Below are 22,413 nucleotides of genomic sequence, written 5' to 3'. Positions count from 1 at the left end.
ATTTTGACTAAATTTAAGATTAAGTCTAGTTTTTCAGTTTTTAACTCTTAAACGGGTAAAAAATAACCCGAATATAACAGGAGGGATAAATCGTCATTTTTGTGATTACAGGGTTTACTTTACACAGAAAATGTTATTAAGTGATTTTATAACAAAAAATTATGTTAACACATATATTGTTTACGTCTTGTGGCTATATTTTTGAAACAGTGAGTATTTTAACATATACAGATTGGCTCCATTCACTTCCATTGTAAGTGCCTCACTGTAACTCTGGCTTTTTTCTTTAAGAAAAGAGGGACAGGTCAAAATGTATTTTTGTGGTAATCAACATTATGCCACAAATGCTGTCGATTGAGATTAACTTGTACTGAACCCGGAATATTCCTTCAAAGTGTCACATTACAACACGAATATGCACAAGCAGGCTTTAAGAATTTCTACAGAATTCAGAAACATGATCCATGAAAATCTTTTTCCGGGCAATTTTTTTATAGTTGAAATTTTAGGCAGCAAGAAACAACCTTAACGAGCATCTAATAAACTTAAAATGTACTTATAACACTTTATACTTCCATTTGCCAATAACAAACATGATATCGGTAATTAGTACTTCAGAAACATTCAGAGGCAGAGACAGAGAGAGAGAGAGTACTTTGCAAAGTACTTTGCATATAATGTTTGTTGCATTATGGAGTCTTGATTTTGATTGTAGGCCAAAATATATGCTCTTAAATTCTGGTGGTATATCAGCTATCACTCGCACCTGTGCACCCAAGTAATTCTCGCTCGCAAATGCGAGTAAAATGCTTGCACTGTAGAGCCTTGTTTACTTTTACTAATTTGGTAGTGTTGATTATTAAGTCTGTTAAATTGCATTTCAACTGCATAGTTTGGGCCCTGTTGTTATTTTTTAAAATTAATATTTGCATAATGTACCCAGTTAAAAGGTTCCCTTGTATAACTTACAGTATTAGCTGAGAGAGAATTTCTTTTATATGCAAGGAAAATGGACATTAAAACTAATTTATACCCAAATGAATCAGAATCTAATCAAATCGTATCGGAATCAAATCCAATCGAGTGCTTGTGAATCAGAATCTAATCAGGAAATCTTTATCGATACCCAGCCCTAGTAGTATGTGATACCAAATAAGCAGAATTCCAAAAGGAGAAGACAACCATCTCTCACCTCCTGAATAAGACGTTTCAGGTCATCATTGCCTCCATTTCTACTCCTCCACTCTGTGGCACTGCAGTCTTCCAGCGTTCTGCTTCTCCGACCATCTAGTGACTCATCCTCATCTCTACTCAAATCGAAGGAGGTGTGTGGTGTCATTTCTGGTGATACAGACTGAGGAACCTCAACTCCAGGCCGTGGAGGGACAGTGGGCGTGAGATTGAGGGTGGCCCGGTACATACCACCTCTCTGTGGGGCAGGAGAGAAGGACTCCAGTGTTCGGTTCAATCTTTCTGGACTGGACGCCCGCGATGAGCACCCTGAGCTGGGTGTGACAGCTTCATATCCCAGCTCAGACTGAAGATACAGCTGCTCCCTTAGGAGGTCGGTTACCTGTATACATACACAGAGAAAAACATATAAAGGGTGAGAGGAAAGTGAGGATTAGGGGTAAAGTTAACAGTGTAAATACAGATGTAATTGCAGGTACTTTAAATGTAAGTACCATGCAACAACACATATGTACATAATTAGTACATTGTATCAATGCTTAAGTACACAGTAGTAGACACCTAATAGAAAGTGAGTCCAAGAGTAGAATAGGGCATTGGTTTGGGTCCCCAAAATGATCCTCAAAAATAAAATGCAAATAACTATATAATCACGCATAGTTGGGATGGCAAAACAAATAAGAGTATCAACTTTAAAAAGGGAGGAGGAAATGCTTCCTATATCTTTTGCTCTATGTGTCAGAGGCTGAGCGTCCAATCAAACTCTATGGTATTTTGGCTTTTTTTAATTTAATATTATTAACTTACTTCGTTATTAATAAAACTAATGCATCATTATTATCAATACCTTTTTTTATTTTTTTATTACAGGGTGCCCACACTTTTTGACCTCTTAATTTTCATTTCCAGTCATTTGCATTACTGTACAAGGATTTAAAAAAAAAAAAAAAAAAAAAAAAAAAACCACACTCTCGAAGAGCAGAATGTTTCAGAGCAGGGCATTACTACAAAAATACAGACATTTCCATGACTTTTCCAGGCCCGTAAATCCCTGATTAAAAATTCCATGATATTTCCAGGTTTTCATGATCGTGGGAACCCTGGTATTAATACATGAACTGTTTAATTTTTATTAACATTTTTGAGCATTTACGTACAATATTGGATGACCAATGTTCAAAACCTGAGTCCTGAAACAAAACCAGCATGCATATGATATCTGATAGAGTACCCTGTAACGTAAGAGTGCTTATAATCCACTCACCGGCTCCATGGCCCGCAGGGCTGAAGAATTAAACAGACTGTCCATGCTGTGACCTCTGTGCATGCCCTGCGAGATGCACATATGTGTTACAAAAGATCCCAAAAATTCACTTATTTACATATATGACAGATCCAAGCTTCCACATTTCAGTCTGCTGAAAACTTGTAATTAAAATGAGATGTGAAAGCTGACGTGAGCCTTACTTATGGTACAATATTTAAAGCATCTCATGTTATTATTACTTAATGTATGCTGGGTGCTCTAAAATAATGGATTTGACAGCAAGGCAGTTGCATTCACTGACCATGTGGTAGCGGTAGAGGCCACTGTGGTGGGAGCTGCTGCGCATCTGTTCATTGAGAGAGAGCAGCCGATCCTCCAGCTGCAGTTCGAGTTCTTGCAGCTCCTGTCTGACTGCAGTGCGCAGCGTTTGAAGCTGATTTGCCTCCTGTCTGCAAACACATCAGACAGACAGATAAACTTGCCATTTAATCGCACATTAGAAGTACATACTGAAAACATCATTCTTGGTAAAGCTGCTCCATTTTTAAGAAATAAAATAGAGGATGTAAGATAGTGGCTTTGAAGCAGATAACCAAAATTTGGCTTAAACCGGAGACTCACAAATTCAAAGATAAACAAAAATATTGCAATATTGACATGAGTATTTCTCTTTGACACTAATTGGTTTAATGGAGATTAGATGCCTATTACACATTATTTTTTTTCCCAATTTTGAATGCCCAATTCCCAATACGCACCAAGTCCTCATGGTGGCGTAGTGACTTAACTCAATCTGAGTGGCGGAGGACGAATCTCAGTTGCCTCCATGTCTGAGACCGTCAATCCGCGAATCTTATCACGTGGCTTGTTGAGCGCATTACCCCGGAGATGTAGCACATGTGGAGGCCTACGCTATTCTCTGTGGCATCCACGCACAACTCATCACGCGCCCCACCGAGAGCAAGAACCACATTATAGCGACCACGAGGAGGTTACCCCACTCCAGGGTTAACTCCAGGGTTGGTAGTCAAGGTCTTTACTTGCTGAGCTACCCAGGCCCCCCATTACACTTGATTAAATATGTCAATACATAGGAATTATTAAAATATTTATGATATAAAAGATTGATTTAATGACTGATGTATGTCAATTTGCTTTATTAAAAAAACCAAAAGCATAAGGATCATTATCAAAATATGGTGACAAACATGTCAATTGACTTTTCAGTCATGAAAAATATTTCAAATAGTCAAATTATTAAAGGCATAATTCTATACCCTAATATTTTATAAAATAATATGAAACGGTTTGACCTTATATTGTTTTAGTAAAAAAAAAAAATTAGAAAATACATTTGAATTTGTCAATTGCCTGAAAAATCCTTCGAAAATTCTATGACATTTACAGTTATTTATGAGTTTATTTTGTACTTATTTTGTTTTCTCAGGTCAAGCATTAGTGCAAGGCCTGACAAGTGTGCCAAAAAGAAAAACAAAATAATAATGAATTAATGTAAAAAGAATGTTTGCCCCTTGATTTCATGCCATTGGTGTTATTGATGTTCAAAACTTGTATTTTGAAATGACAAAAAGTTGTAGAAAAGAACTTCCAATGTCAAAGGTGGCTGCTCAAATGTGCATATAGTGATTTTCAAACCATGTTGAAAAGGTTATTTACATTTGTTTTTTTTTTAAATCACATGGTTCATTTAAATATGCCATTGGCGTTACATTGTTTAATGTTCATGTGAAAGAGTTTACTGAAAAAAAAAAAACATCATGTTTTTAATGGTATTTGCACCATTTGGTAATTGCAATGGACGCAAACTGAACTGAATAGAAAATTTCAATATTTTTTAAGTCAGAAAGTCAACATCTTGAGAATGACACGTAAACAAAATATGGTGCCTCTGTTGACGGATGTTTACTAATAATTTCTAGATGTTAATATGAATCTGGTCACTAAAATGACTTTCGTCAAAAACAGCTATGACCAAACACGTTGTATGATTTATAAATGCATTTAAATGCGGTTGTCACTCCTAGAACTTTACACTGTGTACGTGGCCACTAGCAAAAGACAACAAGAAAAACACATTTGTCCTACAGTTCTGTGCCTTGCTATAAGGTTTGTTTATTCTCCTCACCTCTCATCTGGACTAAGATGCTGGTAGACCATAGACTGCTGTCTCATGAGAGCGAGCTCCAGATCCATCATCTGAGTCCGGAACACGTTCAGACTCCTGCGCCGCATCTGCAGCTCCTGCAGTGGACAGCAAGATGGTTGGGAGAAAAATAATAGAACATTACCTAAACTGATGCACAAACTACAATACCAGTCAAAGGTTTGGGCACACATACTAAATCTACATTATTATTATTTTCCACACTTCAGAATAATGGTAATATCGTCAAACTATGAATGAACACAAATGGAAGAATACGAATTATGTGGTGATAAAATAAATAAATAATAAAAAAAACTACCTTATATTTATTTAGATTATTAAAAGTAGCTACCCTTTGCCTATGTAAGAGGTATGAAAGTATATTTTACATTTAGAATTATTCCAGATGTGCCTGTCTGTCTTTGCCCCTTTAATTTTCTGACTGCAATTCTGTTCTCAATAATTTCATGTCTTAACCTCGTGTGACCCCGTGGCCACATGCGTGGACGCTGTATTTTGACTTCACTATATGCAACGCATAATTTAAATGAATAAAAACCTGACTGAATACTGTTCACAAGACTCTAGACTGTCATTTAAAGGGTTAACTTCTGCCGCACCGAGTCATGTGACACAACAACATGACATCGATTTTCTTGAAGTGCTCCTACGGACGCAGCACCAACAAAAGTGCCTCTGGTAAAGAAATCACTAAAAGTTTTTTCATTGAAACCAGTTTGGTTGCAAAGAGTATAGTCTCTAGTTTCGTTTGATATGCTGCATTAAAAATTCAGTTCATTTTTCATGCGTCAGCGCCCTGATAAACGTATGTCCACATATGTGGAAACTCATACCGCATTTCCTCAAAAGTAGAAAAAAACTTTCAACATTAACACATCTGTGGGTCATTTCGCTTCACTTTAATATACATTTTGTTATATTTTATTTTGATATCACTGTACAATACCATTCTATTCATTAACATTAGTAAATGCGTTCCTATATATTTACTATGCATTTTCACATTGAGAATAAATGGGTTCATCCAAAAGCTGAAAAATGTTGCTTTCAGAGGTTTTATATGGACTTAGGTTAATTTCAAACTGTTCTGAGACCAGTGAAGACAGACAGCACACTGGAGGTCAAGTAATTCACTAAATAGGGGACAAGGAAGCACCCTATAGCTTTCTATGCAGCTAAATGCATTCACTCCTAAAATCTGACTAAAATTTCAGTTTCAGGCTGCAGATGATGTTTACACCACCCAACATGTTTAGCAGACATGGAACAATGGTAATAAGTACATAGATTCAGAATTTTATGATGCAGCATTTTATTTTAACATGGTTGGCAGTGATTGGATGATACTGGCCTTTACCTTGAATCAGAATGAATTATGCTCATTTCTGATGTAATGTCTGTAATGTCTCAAAAACGTATATATAACCAACACTCCTGGAAACAAACAATTTGATGAAAAAAATATGACTTTCTAAATCTTAGTGTTATTTAAAATTTCACAACGTAGTCTCGCTGTCCACATATGTGGACGTACATTTTTAGGAAAAGTATTTGCACTAGAAAAAATAATCATATTTTTTTGCTTGTTTATTAGGTGCTACTAGTTACAAATCAAAAAGGGAAACAGAAAATGAACACAGCAGTCATGTGGGGGTCTCAGGAGGTAAACTCATCCTCTTCCCTTTCAGCAATGTTGCTGGATGGGAGAGGTAGGTTTATGCTAAGCTCCAGTCAATCTAATTTCATGTATATCTACAGAGCCCCTTAGACGACTGGGCAGGAATTTGTTTTCTGAATAGTTTGCATTCCCTTGCAAATAAATTTTGCATTCCCTTGCAATAAATGTAACATTTTACTACAGTAACCATATTTGAACCATGATATTTGTCGTGAAACAATAGTAATAATACAGGAAAATGAAAACAAAGGCAATAAAAAGAATAATTTTGTGGTTATTATGGTTTTACTATACTAATATTGTAGACTGTAGTAATCATTGTTTTTGGCGAAAATCTTTTTCTACAGTAATACTGTAGAAATCATGACTGTTGTAGGGTAACCATGTTTTGTTTTTTGGTGGAAAACATGGTTTTAATACAGCATACTGTATCCATATAGTAACCATGGTTTTACTATAGATTAACCATGGTAATATTGTGGTTACTAGGGTTTTACTACAAATACTTGTAGTACAACCATAATAATCACAAAACTAGGATTTTTATTACCATTGTTTTCATTTTCCTGTATTATTACTATAGTTTTACTACGACTATCACGGTTAAATACCATTGTAAATTTATTGCGACGACACGCAGAACTTATTGCAAGGGAACGCAAGCTACTTCAGAAAAAAAATTAAAAATCCCACCTGTCCTCTAAGGGGCTCCGTCATAATATATCATATTCTTTTTTTCCCCATATTTTTTGATTATGTTCTTATTTTGACTTGTTTACAGTTATGAACTTGAAACACATTCTAAATAGACAAAGGGAGAACTCACATACAGTTAAAAGTTATTTTTATTTTCATCAGGTATGTTATTGCTTTGTTGTCTTCTGTTTTCAGTGTTACATTATTTCATTACTTAAATGTCTCTTCTCTCAGCCCTTTTGCCGATGTTTCTGTATTGGAGAGAAATATAACAAGGGCGAACTCTCATACGGTTTTATTTTTATTTTCATTAGATTAAATTAAACATAGATCATTAAATTGTTTTGTAAAGAAATTTGTGGGCACAATTTATCTTTGTCTAATTTCAAGCATTTAAGCATAAGCCTTTAGATCTAAAGACTTTAAAGATCATGAGAAACATAAATTGAGTCAAGTGTGTCCAAACTTTCGTAATTTCATAAGAGGCCTCTATTAAACAATGATATGAAAACTCAGGGATATGAAAATGAATGAGCATGTGCATGTAAAATGGCCAGAAATAGCATTTTAGCTATCTGCTCGTATGAATGTAACACATCATAAAAAGTGTTTCACCGCTGTTCAAATGCACTTTGGATCACATCATTTATATGTATAAATGTTTTCCATCTGAAAGGACGAAATATTAAATGAAACAAATGACAATAAAATGCAAAGTAATCTCATCAGTAATCAAAATACTTTTTGAATGTAACTGTATTCTAATTACCAATGATTTAAATTGTAACTAGTGGAATACAGTTACTTATATTTTGTATTTTAAATACATGTATTCCGTTACTCCCCAACCCTGCTCTTAAGGAATGCTGTACCTCATATAATGGTTGGATGGTGCGCGGTGTACCGATGCTGTCTATGGGTGTGTCGTCTCCTCGCATGGATGAGCTCTGCAAACAAAACCACAGATCGGTTATGAATTATGAGTCACACATAAAAAGCGTGTCTCAACTGAGCCCTGGATAATGCGGCATGCTGATTCAGTCAATTATTTGCATTTAGGGAGGAATTCGCATGAAACCAGAACACACTTCCTTGTTCAACTTTATGCAGCTATGTCACAGTGGTTAAACCAAATCTAATTACAATGACCTATATACACCAAGAAAGCCATTAAGAGGCACAAATATGACCAAAACTTTATATCATGGTATGAATAATTTTATATCATGGTAAAAGCATATATATATATATATATATATATATATATATATATATATATATATATATATATATATATATATATATATATATATATATAGGGGTGTAACGGTTCTCGGTAAAAAAAACGAACTGTGCAGTTCGGTAAGCATTGGCACCGCGGTTCACCTCAAATTTATTGAGGCATCTGGAGCACAAGGTTTTGTGAAGAAAATAAAGCAGCAAATAGACACGCACAGTTACAACCACCGCTAATGCACCTGAATGGATCTGTAGATGGATACGTTTCACGTGGGTCAACTTGATGACATCACTGTTCTGCACACGTTGTGTGTAGTTAAAAATGGCAAGTGGAGAAAACGAGCCGCTGATAAATAAGCCCCCTACGTTATTCAGGTCTCTTGTCTGGAAACATTTTCATTTTGCAGTCAATTACAACAGCGAAGGTCAAAAAACCTTTACAAAACAGGCACTGTTTGCAGACATCGCTCGACACGAGTGCTGTATACCGGTAATTACATTGACATACATGATCATTTACACCAAAATCACTGGGGAAATATAAGCCGAAACTGCACACACTCCCTTTTGTTTTGAAGCAAGCACTCAGTGCTGATTCAGACAGGCATAAAACAATAAATAAAGCGACTGGGGTGTTCATTGCCAACGATATGTTTCCCTACTCCGCTGAGGAATATGTGTGATTTCCGCATAATGATTAAAACACTCGAGCCATGTCACAACATCCCTCGTATCAATTTGAATGGCAAAGTTCCTTTCTCTATTGATGTACAGCTACTGAATATTGAATATACGTGCAGTAGAGTTTGAAATGCATTTTATGTTGATGCATGTAGCGTAATAGTGCAGGTAACAAGTTAAAATGTTTTTTAAAGACCCTAGTGAAAATTAACCATGGTTTTATTATAGTAATATTGTAGTAAACATGACTGCTGTCACCATGGTTTTCTTTTCAGAAATCATGTTTTTGATACAATTAACCATGATTTTTAATACTGAAGTTTCCTTATAGTAACCATGTTTCTACTATATTTTTTAAACATCACAGTAACCATGCTGATTTTGTGGTTACTAGGTATTTACTACAAATACCATAGTTAAGGTTACTGTAATACAATGATTTTTAATAAGAGCAAACCTGTTGAAGTGTTTGTTAGCAAATAGATTATTCTTACTTTGGATTTGGCAGTAATATTTTATTTATTTTTCTGAACCGTACCAAAACAGTGACCTGTTACAAACCAAAACCATGAGAAATTTGAACTGTTACACTCCTAATATATATATATATATATATATATATATATATATATATATATATATATATATATATATATATATATATATATATACACACACACATACACACACAAACACACACACACACACACACACACACACACACACACACACACACACACAGGCGGCCAAAAGTCTGGAATAATGTACAGATTTTGCTGTTTCGGAAGGAAATTGGTACTTTAATTCACCAAAGTGGCATTCAACTGATCACAAAGTATAGTCAGGACATAACTGATGTAAAAAAACAGGACCATCACTATTTGAAAAAAGTAATTTTTGATCAAATCTAGACAGTTCCCATTGCCAACAGCCATCACTCCAACACCTTATCCTTGAGTAATCATGCTAAATTGCTAATTTGGTACTAGAAAATCATTTGCCATTATATCAAACACAGTTGAAAGATATTTGGTTCATTAAATGAAGCTTAACAGTGTCTTCGTGTTTGTTTTTGAGTCGCCACAGTATGCAATAGACTGGCATGTCTTAAGGTCAATATTAAGTCAAAAATGGCAAAAAAAAGAAACAGCTTTCTCTAGAAACTTGTCAGTAGATCATTGTTTTGAGGAATGAAGGCTATACAATTCTTGAAACTGCCAAAAAACTGAAGATTTCATATAAAGGTGTACACTACAGTCTTCAAAGACAAAGGACAACTGGCTCTAACAAGGACAGAAAGAGATGTGGAAGGCCAGATGTACAACTAAACAAGAGGATAAGTACATCAGAGTCTCTAGTTTGAGAAATAGACGCCTCACATGTTCTCAGCTGACAGCTTCATTGAATTCTACTCGCTCAACACCAGTTTCATGTACAACAGTAAAGAGAAGACTCAGGGGTGCAGGCCTTATGGGAAGAATTGCAAAGAAAAAGCCACTTTTGAAACAGAAAAAAAAGAAAAGGTTAGAGTGGGCAAAGAAACACAGACATTGGACAACAGATAATTGGAAAAGAGTATTATGGATCTTAACCCCATTGAGCTTTTGTGGGATCAGCTAGACTGTAAGGTGCGTGAGAAGTGCCCGACAAGACAGCCACATCTATTACAAGTGCAACAGGAAGTGTGGGGTGAAATGTCACCTGAGTATCTGGACGAACTGACAGCTATAATGCCAAGGATCTGCAAAGCTGTCATTGCTGAATGTGGAGGATTTTTTGATGAGAACTCTTTGAAGTAGTTTTTTTTTTTTTTTCAAATTGTAATAGTAATTGTTATTAATGTCCTGACTATACATTGTGATCAGTTGAATGCCACTTTTGTGAATAAAAGTACCAATTTCTTTCCATAAGAGCAAAATCTGTACATTATTTCAAACTTTTGGCCACCTGTGTACATACACACAATATATATACAGTATATACACAATATATATATATATACACACACACACACATACATATACACAGTATATATACAGTGTATATATATATATATATATATACACACACACACACACACACACACACACATATGTATATATATACATGTGTATATATACACACACACACACACACACAGTATATATATATATATATATATATATATATATATATATATATATACACACACACACACACACACACACACATACACAGTATATATATATATATATATATATATATATATATATATATTCACTATATACCTATTGTATATTTTCTGGAATTTTAATATAATAAATAAACGTGATAATGTCATTTTGTTTTTGAAAAATCTAAAGCATTAAGTACTTCACATATGAAAGGTACTTCATCTCATTCTATTATTATTATTATAATTTTTTTATTTTTTTGTAACTTGATGGATGCAAAGCAAAAGATAAGATTATCTATTGCATATAATAAATTACAATCATCTAATGTTAACAAATTATTGATTAGTCTGGCATCACTGCAAAAAGAGCTTTATATTATGAAACACTTGAGTTACGAACAAAGTGCAAAACAAGTTAACAAGTTACAAAACAGTTACATTAATATTATAAAACAGATAGTTCTGACTGTAAATTCTGATTGGATGAGCCATATTCAAAGCCCTTGTAAAATAGCCAATACATGCAGACCTGTGACCGAAAATTACAGTGGTTGTATTCTATATTAATGCAGCAAGTTATGACATTGCTTTAACTAAACACCCCTTAATACACCTCCCATTCTGTATATTTGCTCTGATATGTCAATAACATGAAGCAGTCCTGCCCGCTTAAGTCTGTGCAAATATATCTAGCATGGTATGAACTGTATATTATAATCTCTACACATTACTACAGTCCCGTCATCCCACCCAGCCCTAGTCACAAACATTTCCTAATAAGTGCACGTTAGGCATGGCCTCATTAGTAACAGGGCTTTCCAAAGGTTTAAAGGACAATTCACCCAAAAGTGAACATTATGTCATCATTTAATTACCCTCATGTTGTTCCAAACCCATATTTCCTCCATGAATACATAAAGGAGATGTTAGGCAGAATGTGAATCTTTTTTTTTTTTATGTTGTCACCCTTAATGTTTAATTTTACACTAAAGATCTTTGTTGTTCTGCACACAATACTGTTCTAAATCACAATATTTGTAGCACAAAAGCAATAAATATTTTTTCTAAATACATTTAAATACATTTATGTTTAAATACATAAATACATTTATTAAAGATGATGTTATAAATATGACTAAAATTATAGTCTCAGCATGATGTTGATTACCACAAAGAAAATTTTTGACTTGCCTCTTATTTATGAAATAAATAAATAAAAGAAATGCAGTTGAAGTAAGGCACTTACTGGCATTACGTCATAATGGCAACAAAGTTGCAATATTTTGATATAACTTTACACTGGTTAGTAAGCCATTTCATCACACTAAAATCATGTTTAAAAAAAAAAAAAGAAAAACATTTGCAGTTACAGTACGGCTGCACAATTAATCGAAAAACTAATCGCGATTACGGCTGCCACGATTGTCATCGTAAAAACTGACGATTACAGCTTTCAATTTAAGTCTGCTCCTGTTGCGTCAATGGTTTCTATTTACAACGTGTTTTTGCAGCGGTTGAGTATTCTAACCAATGGCAATGGCCAATCAGAGTTGCTTAAATTAGTCCTCCGTCCTATCTGCAATGCCAACTGATCCTAATGCGCAAGTTTTAAACCGTCTGAATGCCCAGATGCTTGCTTTATGTTCCACCTCTGTGAAACATCACCTGATACTCAAAAAGAAGCTGCAGAACAAGAGTGAAAAGCACTTTGGAATTATTTTGGATTCGTTGCATATTGAACCGCTCGCTTTGAACGTAGATGTTAAATACACTGCAAATGAGCAACACAACAAAACTAAAATGCTCCCGTTCTAATCAAGGCATCTTATTTTAATGAGAGCATTCGTGAGAGTGCAGAACTTTATGCGGAGCATCATTGAACTCACGTCGAAATGCAGGTCTCAAACAGTGTAAACCTGCAGTGAGTGACAGCAGTCATTGTAATGGGAGAGTTTGTCGTGTTGCTCGATTTCTGTGTACAATTTATTACAAATGTAATAACGGTTTTGTTTTGTCATGTTAAGTAGGCCAATATGAATTTGATTTGTACAAAATAGCAATAAAGTAATTCAGCCTAAATGTTCTAAGTTTGTTTTGGACATAGCCAACATAAAGAATATGGCATGAATAGCATATTTCAGGAATCACCGTCATTGTTATCGAGTCTGCTCTAATAAGACCCATTTGAAACGCAGCTGGTATTAGCAGATTTAACATTTTCACAAATTGCACACACTCTGACCGCAAATGACTGTTTTTAATTTACAAAGTGCAACAACTGAGGCCAGAAAGTATCTAATGATGATCTTACATGAACAAGATCACCACTGAAGATCTAACGGGATGAATGGTCCCGTCTCGCCACCAAAGGGCTTACTGAACGCAGTAAGTAACTTGATCAATTTAAATTGGTTCTTAATATGTTTGAATATTGAATATGTTATATTATTTGCTGTACGTGGACTAATAATTTAAGCAGAAATTTAGCAATAATTTAATTTATTCTACACCATAGATATCCATTTAAAATAATTTTTATTTGGCCTAAAATGAACAAACATTATTACAATATTTAATGCTTAAAAGATGCTTCAAAGAAACTGGAGCGCAGCTCATATCCACCATTGAAATCTGCTACTCTGAAGAACAGCACTGTTGCTTAATTTGTGACGTTACAGTAATTTATTTTAATCGACATTAATAATCGCGATTACAATATCAAGGGCAATAATCGACAATTATGATTTTTGCTATAATTGTGCAGCCCTAAGTTACAATAAGGCACTTATAATGGAAGTTAATGGGACAAGTCATTAAAATACACACATTTAGAAAGTATAGCCACAAGATGTAAACATTACACGTGTTAACATGATTTAATGTGATAAAATTGCTTAAAGGGTTTACTGGCATTGCGTTGTCATGGCAAAAAAAAATAATAATATTTGATTTAACTTTACAGGGATAAGGTTAATAAGCCATTTTATCACAGTAAAATCATGTTAATGGGTTTAATGTATATGTCTTGAGGCTATAATTTAGAAACAATGTGTATTTTATCGTTTAAGGACTGCCACCATTCACTCCCATTTTAAGTGCCTTACTGTAACTGCGTTTTTCTGTGTGGTTGTCAACATAATGCTGTTGATTGAACTTAACTTGCACTGAACCAGGAACATTCCTTTACTTCTGTAATCAGATTGTCTTGTACTACTTGTTAAATGTACTATTTCAAAGGAGCAGCTTGATTTTAGTTTAGCTACTTTAACTTATGAGTAGCTTGTAAAGCTACTTTGTCAAAGGACAATGGTAATATGCCAGTGTAAAGAGAATTTTGGCATGTCAGGTACTTGGGTGATTCTCACCTCGCTGAGGTTCTGCACTGTTCCACGAATATCATGCAGGACTCGCCTGAGCTGCATCTCTGTGCTGCCCACCACAGGGGCCAATGCACGGGGCATCCCAAAAGATAAAGGGTAGGAGGGAGAAGAGTAAAACGGATGACTGTAGGAGGTGCCGGGGTGATGAGGAGAGTTGTTGTAGGAAAGACTGTAGGGGGAGCTGTGGGATTGTCCGAGAGGGATGTGAGGTTGGTAAGGACTGACGTGCATGTTGAACGAAGGGCCATAGGGATTGCCCTGAGAATGGTTATAAGGTGAATGGAAGGGGCCCAAAGGGTTGTAGGGTGCACTGTTCGGGTGAGCAAAATGCATGTTCTGTGGTGGTGTAAAGGGCGCCACCTGTGGCATTGTAAAGGTATTGCTCTGTAGAGGTGTAAAGGTTGCCCCCTGTGATGGCATAAAGGTATTGTTCTGTAGTGGTTGAGGATAGGGTGAATTTTGTTGCGGAGAGTAGCTCTGTGTTTGAGGGAAGGGACTTTGTTGGGGATTAGTTGCAATACTGGTGGGGTTAGACGAGCTGTAGGCAACTCTGTGGTGTGGAGACAGGAAGGGGCCATGAGGACGATGGTGGGCAGGGCTTGTAAAATGAGGAATGTTCGGTACGCTACATGTGCTCCAAGATCTGCCCTCCCCAAGGGGCCTCTGAGGCCAGTCAGCAGGGACGCTATAAAGGGAACTTGACGAGCGAGTCATATGCTGGGGTAGGTTTAGAGGATGTCCCCTGTCCACATTTGTCCCATGTCCAACTGGAGCAGAATTACAGAGTGTAGACTGGCATCCGACACAATCGACATCTTCGTCTTCTCTAATGGAATCCACCTCTTCCTGGTCGGCACAGATCTCCTCATCATAGCGGTACATGTACGAGGGTGGAGTACAGTGCTTGACTGACCCCCTTCCGAGCTGGATGCGCAAGGAGGTGACTACACGAGCTGGGCTGACCGGAGAGGTTGGGAGAGAGCTTGATCTCCTTAGAGGATTTCTCTCCAAGTTTTCTCTTTCTGTGAGCAAGTCCCTGTCCCTCACCCAGACTCGGCCAGGATGCTCTTCGCCTACAGAAAATGACCTCTGCTGGGTGGTGTGGAGGGCCATTTGCTTCCTTTGAGTTGTAATGTGGCATTGTTCTTGATGAGATGAGGTATCAAGATCAAGAGCAGTGCCAGGCTCAGCAGAAAACTCGGGACCAGAAGAAAGATCTGGCCCAGATAGATGTAGGTCCTTGGAGTCTGGTTGATCTGGTGGATCCCCAGACTGGGAAATGTTGCACCCATCAGCTATGGGGATGGGGGTAGAGTCTATATTTGAGATGGAATCTTTTGTAGGCTCTACAATCATGGAAGAACCCACTTCTGAAGAGTTTGTGGTGTAACTAGACTCCACTGTGGGTTCCCTATCAAAGTGTTTTTCAGGAGAAAGGAGAAGGCCATTGGTGCAACTGTTAGCAAGAATACTTATATTGTCAGAGTCTGGATTGGGAATCTGGAGGCTGGTGAACTCGGGTACTTCTCGATTGGCTTCACTCTGGCTTGAGGTGCCTCTGCTGGGCTGAGGATGGGCATCCTCACCCTGCAATCTTTCAAAGTTAGGGTATTCCAATGCTATGGGAGTGCTGACATCGCCTGCATGTGATGTTACTGTTGTTTCACTGTCACAGCTGTCTGAGCTTTCCTGTACCTAATGATAGTTCAAGAGAGAAGTTTCACTTCCGTTACTCAAAAGAAGTTTGTTCTCTAGAAAACTTGAAAGGAATGATTCACCCAGAAATGAAAAGTCTGTCATTTACTCACAATCATGTTGTTTCAAACCTGTAAACCTTCAAACCCTCAATGAATAACAACTATCAGTTTGTTCCTCACTCAAATCTGTTGTATGGCTATAGAAGATTTAAACTATAGTGCAAGTAATGTGGACTACTTTTGAGGGAAAAATTACAGTATACAAGTTTGCAAAAACATGAAGGTGAGAGTAAATAATGACAGAATTACAGAATAAAAGAGCAGCTCTCTTGGTTTCACTTTTAACTCCTCTCAGCCATTTTTTTCTTATGCTGCATCTGAATATCCCTACTTTCCTACTATATAGTATGCCAAAAACAGTATGCCAATGGAGTAGTATGTCAGAATACAGAGTATTTCTGAAGCTGTAAGTGAGAAATACCTGAATGACCTACTATTTCTGGCAAGATTAAGAAGTGCTGATTGACTGGACACTTAAAAATCCCATAAACCTTCGGGAGCAGCGGCAACATTACATTCAAAATGTTGGATTAAAAGGAACGGCTCTTCTCAACTTTAAGTGCTATATATACACTGAGAAAGTTGTTCACTGTGCTTAAATGGTGCTTGTTTAACAAAACCAGAGCAAATTGCTTTTTATGCAGTTGTTGTTCTTATGTCTTATATTCGGGTCACGAGACAATAGCCACATCCCCGGATGAACTATGTCCAAAATCATTCATACTACTCGCATGCATACATAAAAGAACGTACAGTTTTACCGGCTGATAAGTGCATTTCTTCATCAAATACATTACATACTGTGATGGTACATGGTTTTGGACACAGCTTTAGATTGTAGATTGAGTCCAGATGGCTATGCTGAAACACACACACACACACACATACCTTTAGGTGATTACCCGAACCGTCTGTGGATGGGTCCTCAGCAAACCCACTGCTATCAGACTGCTGGCTGGCAGTCCTCAATAACTGCTCTGTAGGGAGGTAAAATGTGAGGAACAAAACTGAGTTGGACTGAAAATTGAAATGACTTCGTGCCAATGCATATAATTCATGTTTATCATCACATGTTGCAACTTTTAAGGCTTATTTAGGTTCAATGTGATAAATACTGTAAATGATTGCCACATACACTGATGAGCCAAAACATTATGACCACTCACAGGTGAAACGAATAACGTTGATCTTCTAACAAGGCCACATGTCAAGGTTTGGGTAGATTAGATGGTAAGCGAACAATCAGTTCTCATAGTCAACGTGTTGAATGCAGGAGAAATGAGCTGGAGTAAAAACCTGAGCGACTTTGACAAGGGTCAAATTGTTATGGCCAGATGACTGGGTCAGAACATTTCTGAAACGGCAAGGCTTGAGAGGTGCTCCTGGTCAGCAGTGGTGAGCACCTACCGACAGTGGTCCGAGGAGGGACAAACGACAAACCGGCGACAGGGTGTTGGGCGCCCAAGGCTTATCGATGTGTGAGGGCAACAAAGGCTATTCTGTCTGGTCCGAACCAACAGAAGGTCTACTGTGGCACAAGTCACAGAAAACTTTATTGACGGTTACAGGGGGAATGTGTCACAACACTCAGTGCATCACATCCTACTGCGTATGGGGCTGCGTAGACGCAGACCGGTCAGAGTGCCAAAGATGACTCCTGTCCACTGCTGAAAGCGCCTACAATGGGCATGTAAGCATTGGAACTGGAACATGGAGCAGTGGAAGAAGGTCGCCTGGTCCGATGAGTCCCGTTTTCTTTTACATCATATGGACGGTGCGCCGTTTACCTGGGGAAGTGAAGGCACCAGGATACACTGTGGGAAGACCTCAAACCTGTGAAGGGAGTGTGATGCTCTGGGCAATGTAGTGCTTGGAAACCCTGGGTCCAGCAATTCATGTGGATGTCAATTTGATACATGCCACCTACCTAAACATCATTGCAGAACATGTACACCCCTTCATGGCAATGGTATTCCCTGATGGCAGTGGCCTCTTTCAGCAGGATAATGCCCCCTGCCACACTGCACACATTGTTCAGGAATGGTTTGAGGAACATGATGAAGAGTTCAAGGTGTTGCCCTGGCCTCCAAATTCCTCAGATGTCAATCCGATTGAGCATCTGTGAGATGCGCTGGAGCAACAAGTCCGATCCACATCGGCTACACCTTGCAACTTACAGGACTTGAAAGATCTGCTGCTAATGTCTTGGTGTCAGATACCACAGGACACCTTCAGGGGTCTTGTAGAGTCCATGCCTCGGCGGGTTGGCGTGTTTTGCCGGCATGCAGAGGACCAACGGCATATTAGGCAGGTGGTCATAATGTTTTGGCTCATCTGTGTATTTTTCTTCTGTTTTACTGTAATGTCAACAATCTCAGGACAAACTTCCAGGAATGTTCTGGGTTCGAAACAAGTCAAACTCAATCGACAGCATTTGTGGCTTAATGTTGATTAACACAAATTACCACAGTTATAGTACGGCATGTACAATGGAACCAAAAAGGGCCAGTGGTTCACAAGTCGAACTTGAGACTTTACAAGTAGAAATGTGAGGCTTATATTTTTGCTAAAGCACTCTGGTGAAAGTCAATGTATTCTTTAAGCTGTGAAGTTGTCTAAATTGTCCTTTTTAAGGTGGGACTACTTTTCTAGATGGATGAACTTCTGATTACTCACTATTGAAATAATTCCTAAGAGTGGAAATTTCTTTATGCAAACAGTCAAAACTCTATCTTTTATCCTTGTGCATATCATGTGAAAGTAACCCAGTTTAACAGTGTTATGAGATCATGACATTGAAGTTAAAAGATTGGATATAACATTACACAGACAATAAGCTACAAAAAGAGCCTCTATCACACAAGCCTCAAGTTAACATATGTTTAAGTCTTGTGGAAACTGTAAATTTTAATGTTTATTGCCTGGCCCTGTGTAGTTCTATTATAAGTGTTATTATAATGATGATTTTTGCTTTAAAAAAAAGAACAACTTGTAATCGACATTATGCAACAAATGCTGTCTTTAGAGCTTGTACTGAACTCAGAACTGTACTTTAAAGTGGGGATATGCATCCAGAATGTTCATATGCAACACAAGAGGGCAGACTTGACCAATATCTAAAGGAAGAGCCAAAGTCTCCTGGATCTGTTTGGGGCTGGTCCATAGTACACAGCGTGATAAAACACATCACAGCTATGTCACGTGTTTGAATAAGAAATTTACTCTGCTGTGTTCCTGGAAAAAGTTTGTTTTTTTCTGTGGGAAGGTCAACCTATGTGCGGTTGTTACATTCTCAGGAGGAATGTGCTTGAATGCGGATCTTAATTCAATTCAAATGCTTTGCCTGAGAACCCAATCCAAACCTTGTTGATTGCCTTTTTGTAAAAAATAAAAATGAAAATAATTTAAAAAAAATTATATTTATTTTATTTTTTTTTATTTATTTTTTTGATAATTTGGTTCATTCCTACACGTTGCTAGGAAGTAATTTCTTTGAATATAAAACCATGTTTGTTTTAAATATTTCTAAATTGCACAGCCTTTGACACAAATAAAAATTCATGATATTATCTTCCTGTTCCTGACTGATAATGGCGGTCAGTCAACACTTACCACTGCCAGTTCTGGACATGCCACAAGGCACAGGCAGTGCCTCATCCTCATTACTCTGCAACTGCAAAGAAACACCTTGATCATTGCCACGTAGTCTGTACATACATTTTGATTATGAGGGAACATTACAACGCTTAGTATACATCATCTTCCAATATGACCCTAAATCATGCTTTAACATAGTCAGAACCATAATCCTCCAGACGATCAATGTTCCAGCTTTTATTTATTTTTAGCTTTACATGTCATGACCCAAAGCTGTTTTTACAACAAAGCACAAAAAAACTTTAAAAGAGGCTTAGAGATGATTGTCAGCGTGAGAACCATACAAGGGAAAAAAAACAGGGAGGCTTATTGTAGTAAGTAGGACTGCACTAATATGACAAAAAATGTTTGTACATTACTTCCCTTTTAATGTAAATTCATTAATATAATTCACATAAAATACTTAAATGGACAACTTCACATTGCAGAATCGAAATAGAACTGTTTTTCAAATTTTTTATAAATTATACACAAAGTGAGCAATGCATGACTTTGAGTGTTCAGAGTTCTGGACTCTTGAATCCTCCTAATATAATGAAGCTGTCTAGACTGCAGAATAAATCTCCTAATTAAACTGTGTCTTCACCCTGTTAATTATAATGGACGCATGATAATTTTGTCGCATCGCTCTCTTGCAGTGTACAGTGCATTCAGAAGTATTTATACCCCTTCATTTTTTTTTCACATTTTGTTATATTGCAGCCTTATGCTAAAATGCTTACAATTATTATTTTTTTCACATCATTCTACACTCCATACCCCATAATGACAAAACAAAAAACAGATTTTTGATAACTGCGAATTTATTAAAAAGAAAAAACTGAAATACCACACTGGCATAAGTATTCAGACCTTTTGCTATGACACCTGATATTTAGCTCAGGTGCATCCCATTTCTCTGGATCATCTTTGAGATGTTTCTTCACTTTGACTGGACTCCACCTGTGGCAAATTCAATTGATTGGACATGATTTGAAAAGGCACACACCTGTCTATATAAGGTCTCAGCTAAAAATGCATATCAGAGCACAAACCAAGCCATGAGGTCAAAGGAACTGCATGCAGAGCTCAGAGACAGGATTGCGTCGAGGCACAGATCTGGAGAAGGCTACAAAGACTTTTCAGCTACATTGAAGGTTACCAAGAGCACAGTGGCCTCCATAATTCTTAAATGGAAGAAGTTTGGAACAACCAGGACTCTTCCTAGAGCTGGCCGCCCTGCCAAACTGAGCAATCGGGGGAGAAGGGCCTTGGTAAGCGAGGTGACCAAGAACCCGATGGTCACTCTGTTTGAGCTCCAGAGATAATGTGTGGAGATGGGAGAAACTTGCAGAAGGACAACCATCACTGCAACACTCTACCGATCTGGGCTTTACGGCAGAGTGGCCAGACGGAAGCCTCTCCTCAGTGCAAGACACATAAAAATAGCACCTAAAGGACTCTCAGACTGTGAAAAAACAAGATTCTCTGGTCTGATAAAAAGAATATTTAACTGTTTGGCCTCAGTTCCAAGCGTCATGTCTGGAGGACACCATGCACCGCTCATCACCTGCGCTATACCATCCCAACGGTGAAGCATGGTAGTTTCATCATGCTGTGGGGGTGTTTTTCAGCAGCAGGGACTGGGGGACTGGTCCAGAGCGCTCAGGACCTCAGACTGGGCCGAAGGTTCACCTTCCAACAGGACAATGACACTAAGCACACAGCCAAGACAATGCAAGATGGCTCAAGGACAACTCTGTGAATGTCCTTGAGTGGCCCAGCCAGAGCCCGGACTTGAACCCAGTCGAACATCTCTGGAGACCTGAAAATGGCTGTCCACCGATGGTCCCCATCCAACCTGACAGAACTTGAGAGGATCTGCAGAGAAGAATGGCAGAAAATCCCCAAATCCAGGTGTGCAGAGCTTGTCGCATCATACCCAAAAAGACTTGAAGCTGTAATCGCTGACAAAGGTGCTTCAACTAAGTACTGAGTTAAGAGTCTGAATATTTTCTTTTTAATAAATTTGCAAAGTTATCAAAAATCTGGTTTTTGCTCTGTCATTATGGGGTATGGAGTGTAGATTGATGTGAAAGAAATAAATAATTTAAAGAATTTTAGCATAAGGCTGCACCATAACAAAATGTGAAAAAAATGAAGGGGTCTGAATACTTTCTGAAAGCACTGTATATTGGGAGCCATCTACATTACAAGTTAGTGGCACAAAATCCAAATTAATACTGAAGCTTTTTGCTTTGGTACTGTACTAAACCTTCATTTTGAGTGGCAGGTGATGTTTCTTTAACATTCATGGAATATAAAACATGCAACTTTGGATCAGACAGCTTAAAGCTTGCTCATTAGGACTGGTTTTTGTAACTGATAGGCCCATATACAAGGTTGGGAGGGTTACTTTTGAAATGTATTCCACTACAGATTACAGAATACATGCTGTAAAACGTAATTTGTAACGTATTTCATTAGATTACTCAAGGTCAGTAACGTATTCTAAATACTTTGGATTACTTCTTCAGCATTGGTA

At 37.4% G+C, this 22,413-nt stretch overlaps 1 protein-coding gene across 6 annotated transcripts in view; it reads right to left on the bottom strand.

Moving 5' to 3' along the window:
• LOC127446941 (protein ITPRID2-like) overlaps positions 1-22,413 on the bottom strand; it is an 81,816-nt gene that overhangs the window by 11,739 nt on the left and 47,664 nt on the right. For 5 of the 6 annotated variants that reach the window (XM_051708287.1, XM_051708288.1, XM_051708289.1 and 2 more), the window contains 8 exons: positions 19,845-19,905; positions 17,121-17,209; positions 14,461-16,170; positions 7,893-7,967; positions 4,605-4,720; positions 2,760-2,907; positions 2,456-2,521; positions 1,193-1,573 (listed from right to left, as the gene is read on the bottom strand). In XM_051708287.1, the coding sequence (XP_051564247.1) occupies positions 1,193-1,573; positions 2,456-2,521; positions 2,760-2,907; positions 4,605-4,720; positions 7,893-7,967; positions 14,461-16,170; positions 17,121-17,209; positions 19,845-19,905 (2,646 nt within the window). The remainder of the gene's footprint in view (positions 1-1,192; positions 1,574-2,455; positions 2,522-2,759; positions 2,908-4,604; positions 4,721-7,892; positions 7,968-14,460; positions 16,171-17,120; positions 17,210-19,844; positions 19,906-22,413) is intronic. The other variant, XM_051708292.1, reaches the window with a different exon arrangement.

This window comes from Myxocyprinus asiaticus, chromosome 10 (genome assembly GCF_019703515.2).
Source record: "Myxocyprinus asiaticus isolate MX2 ecotype Aquarium Trade chromosome 10, UBuf_Myxa_2, whole genome shotgun sequence".
Lineage (NCBI taxonomy): Eukaryota > Metazoa > Chordata > Actinopteri > Cypriniformes > Catostomidae > Myxocyprinus > Myxocyprinus asiaticus.
The sequence above is the reverse complement of the archived record's forward strand: the minus strand, read 5'-3'. Positions and strand labels throughout refer to the sequence as shown.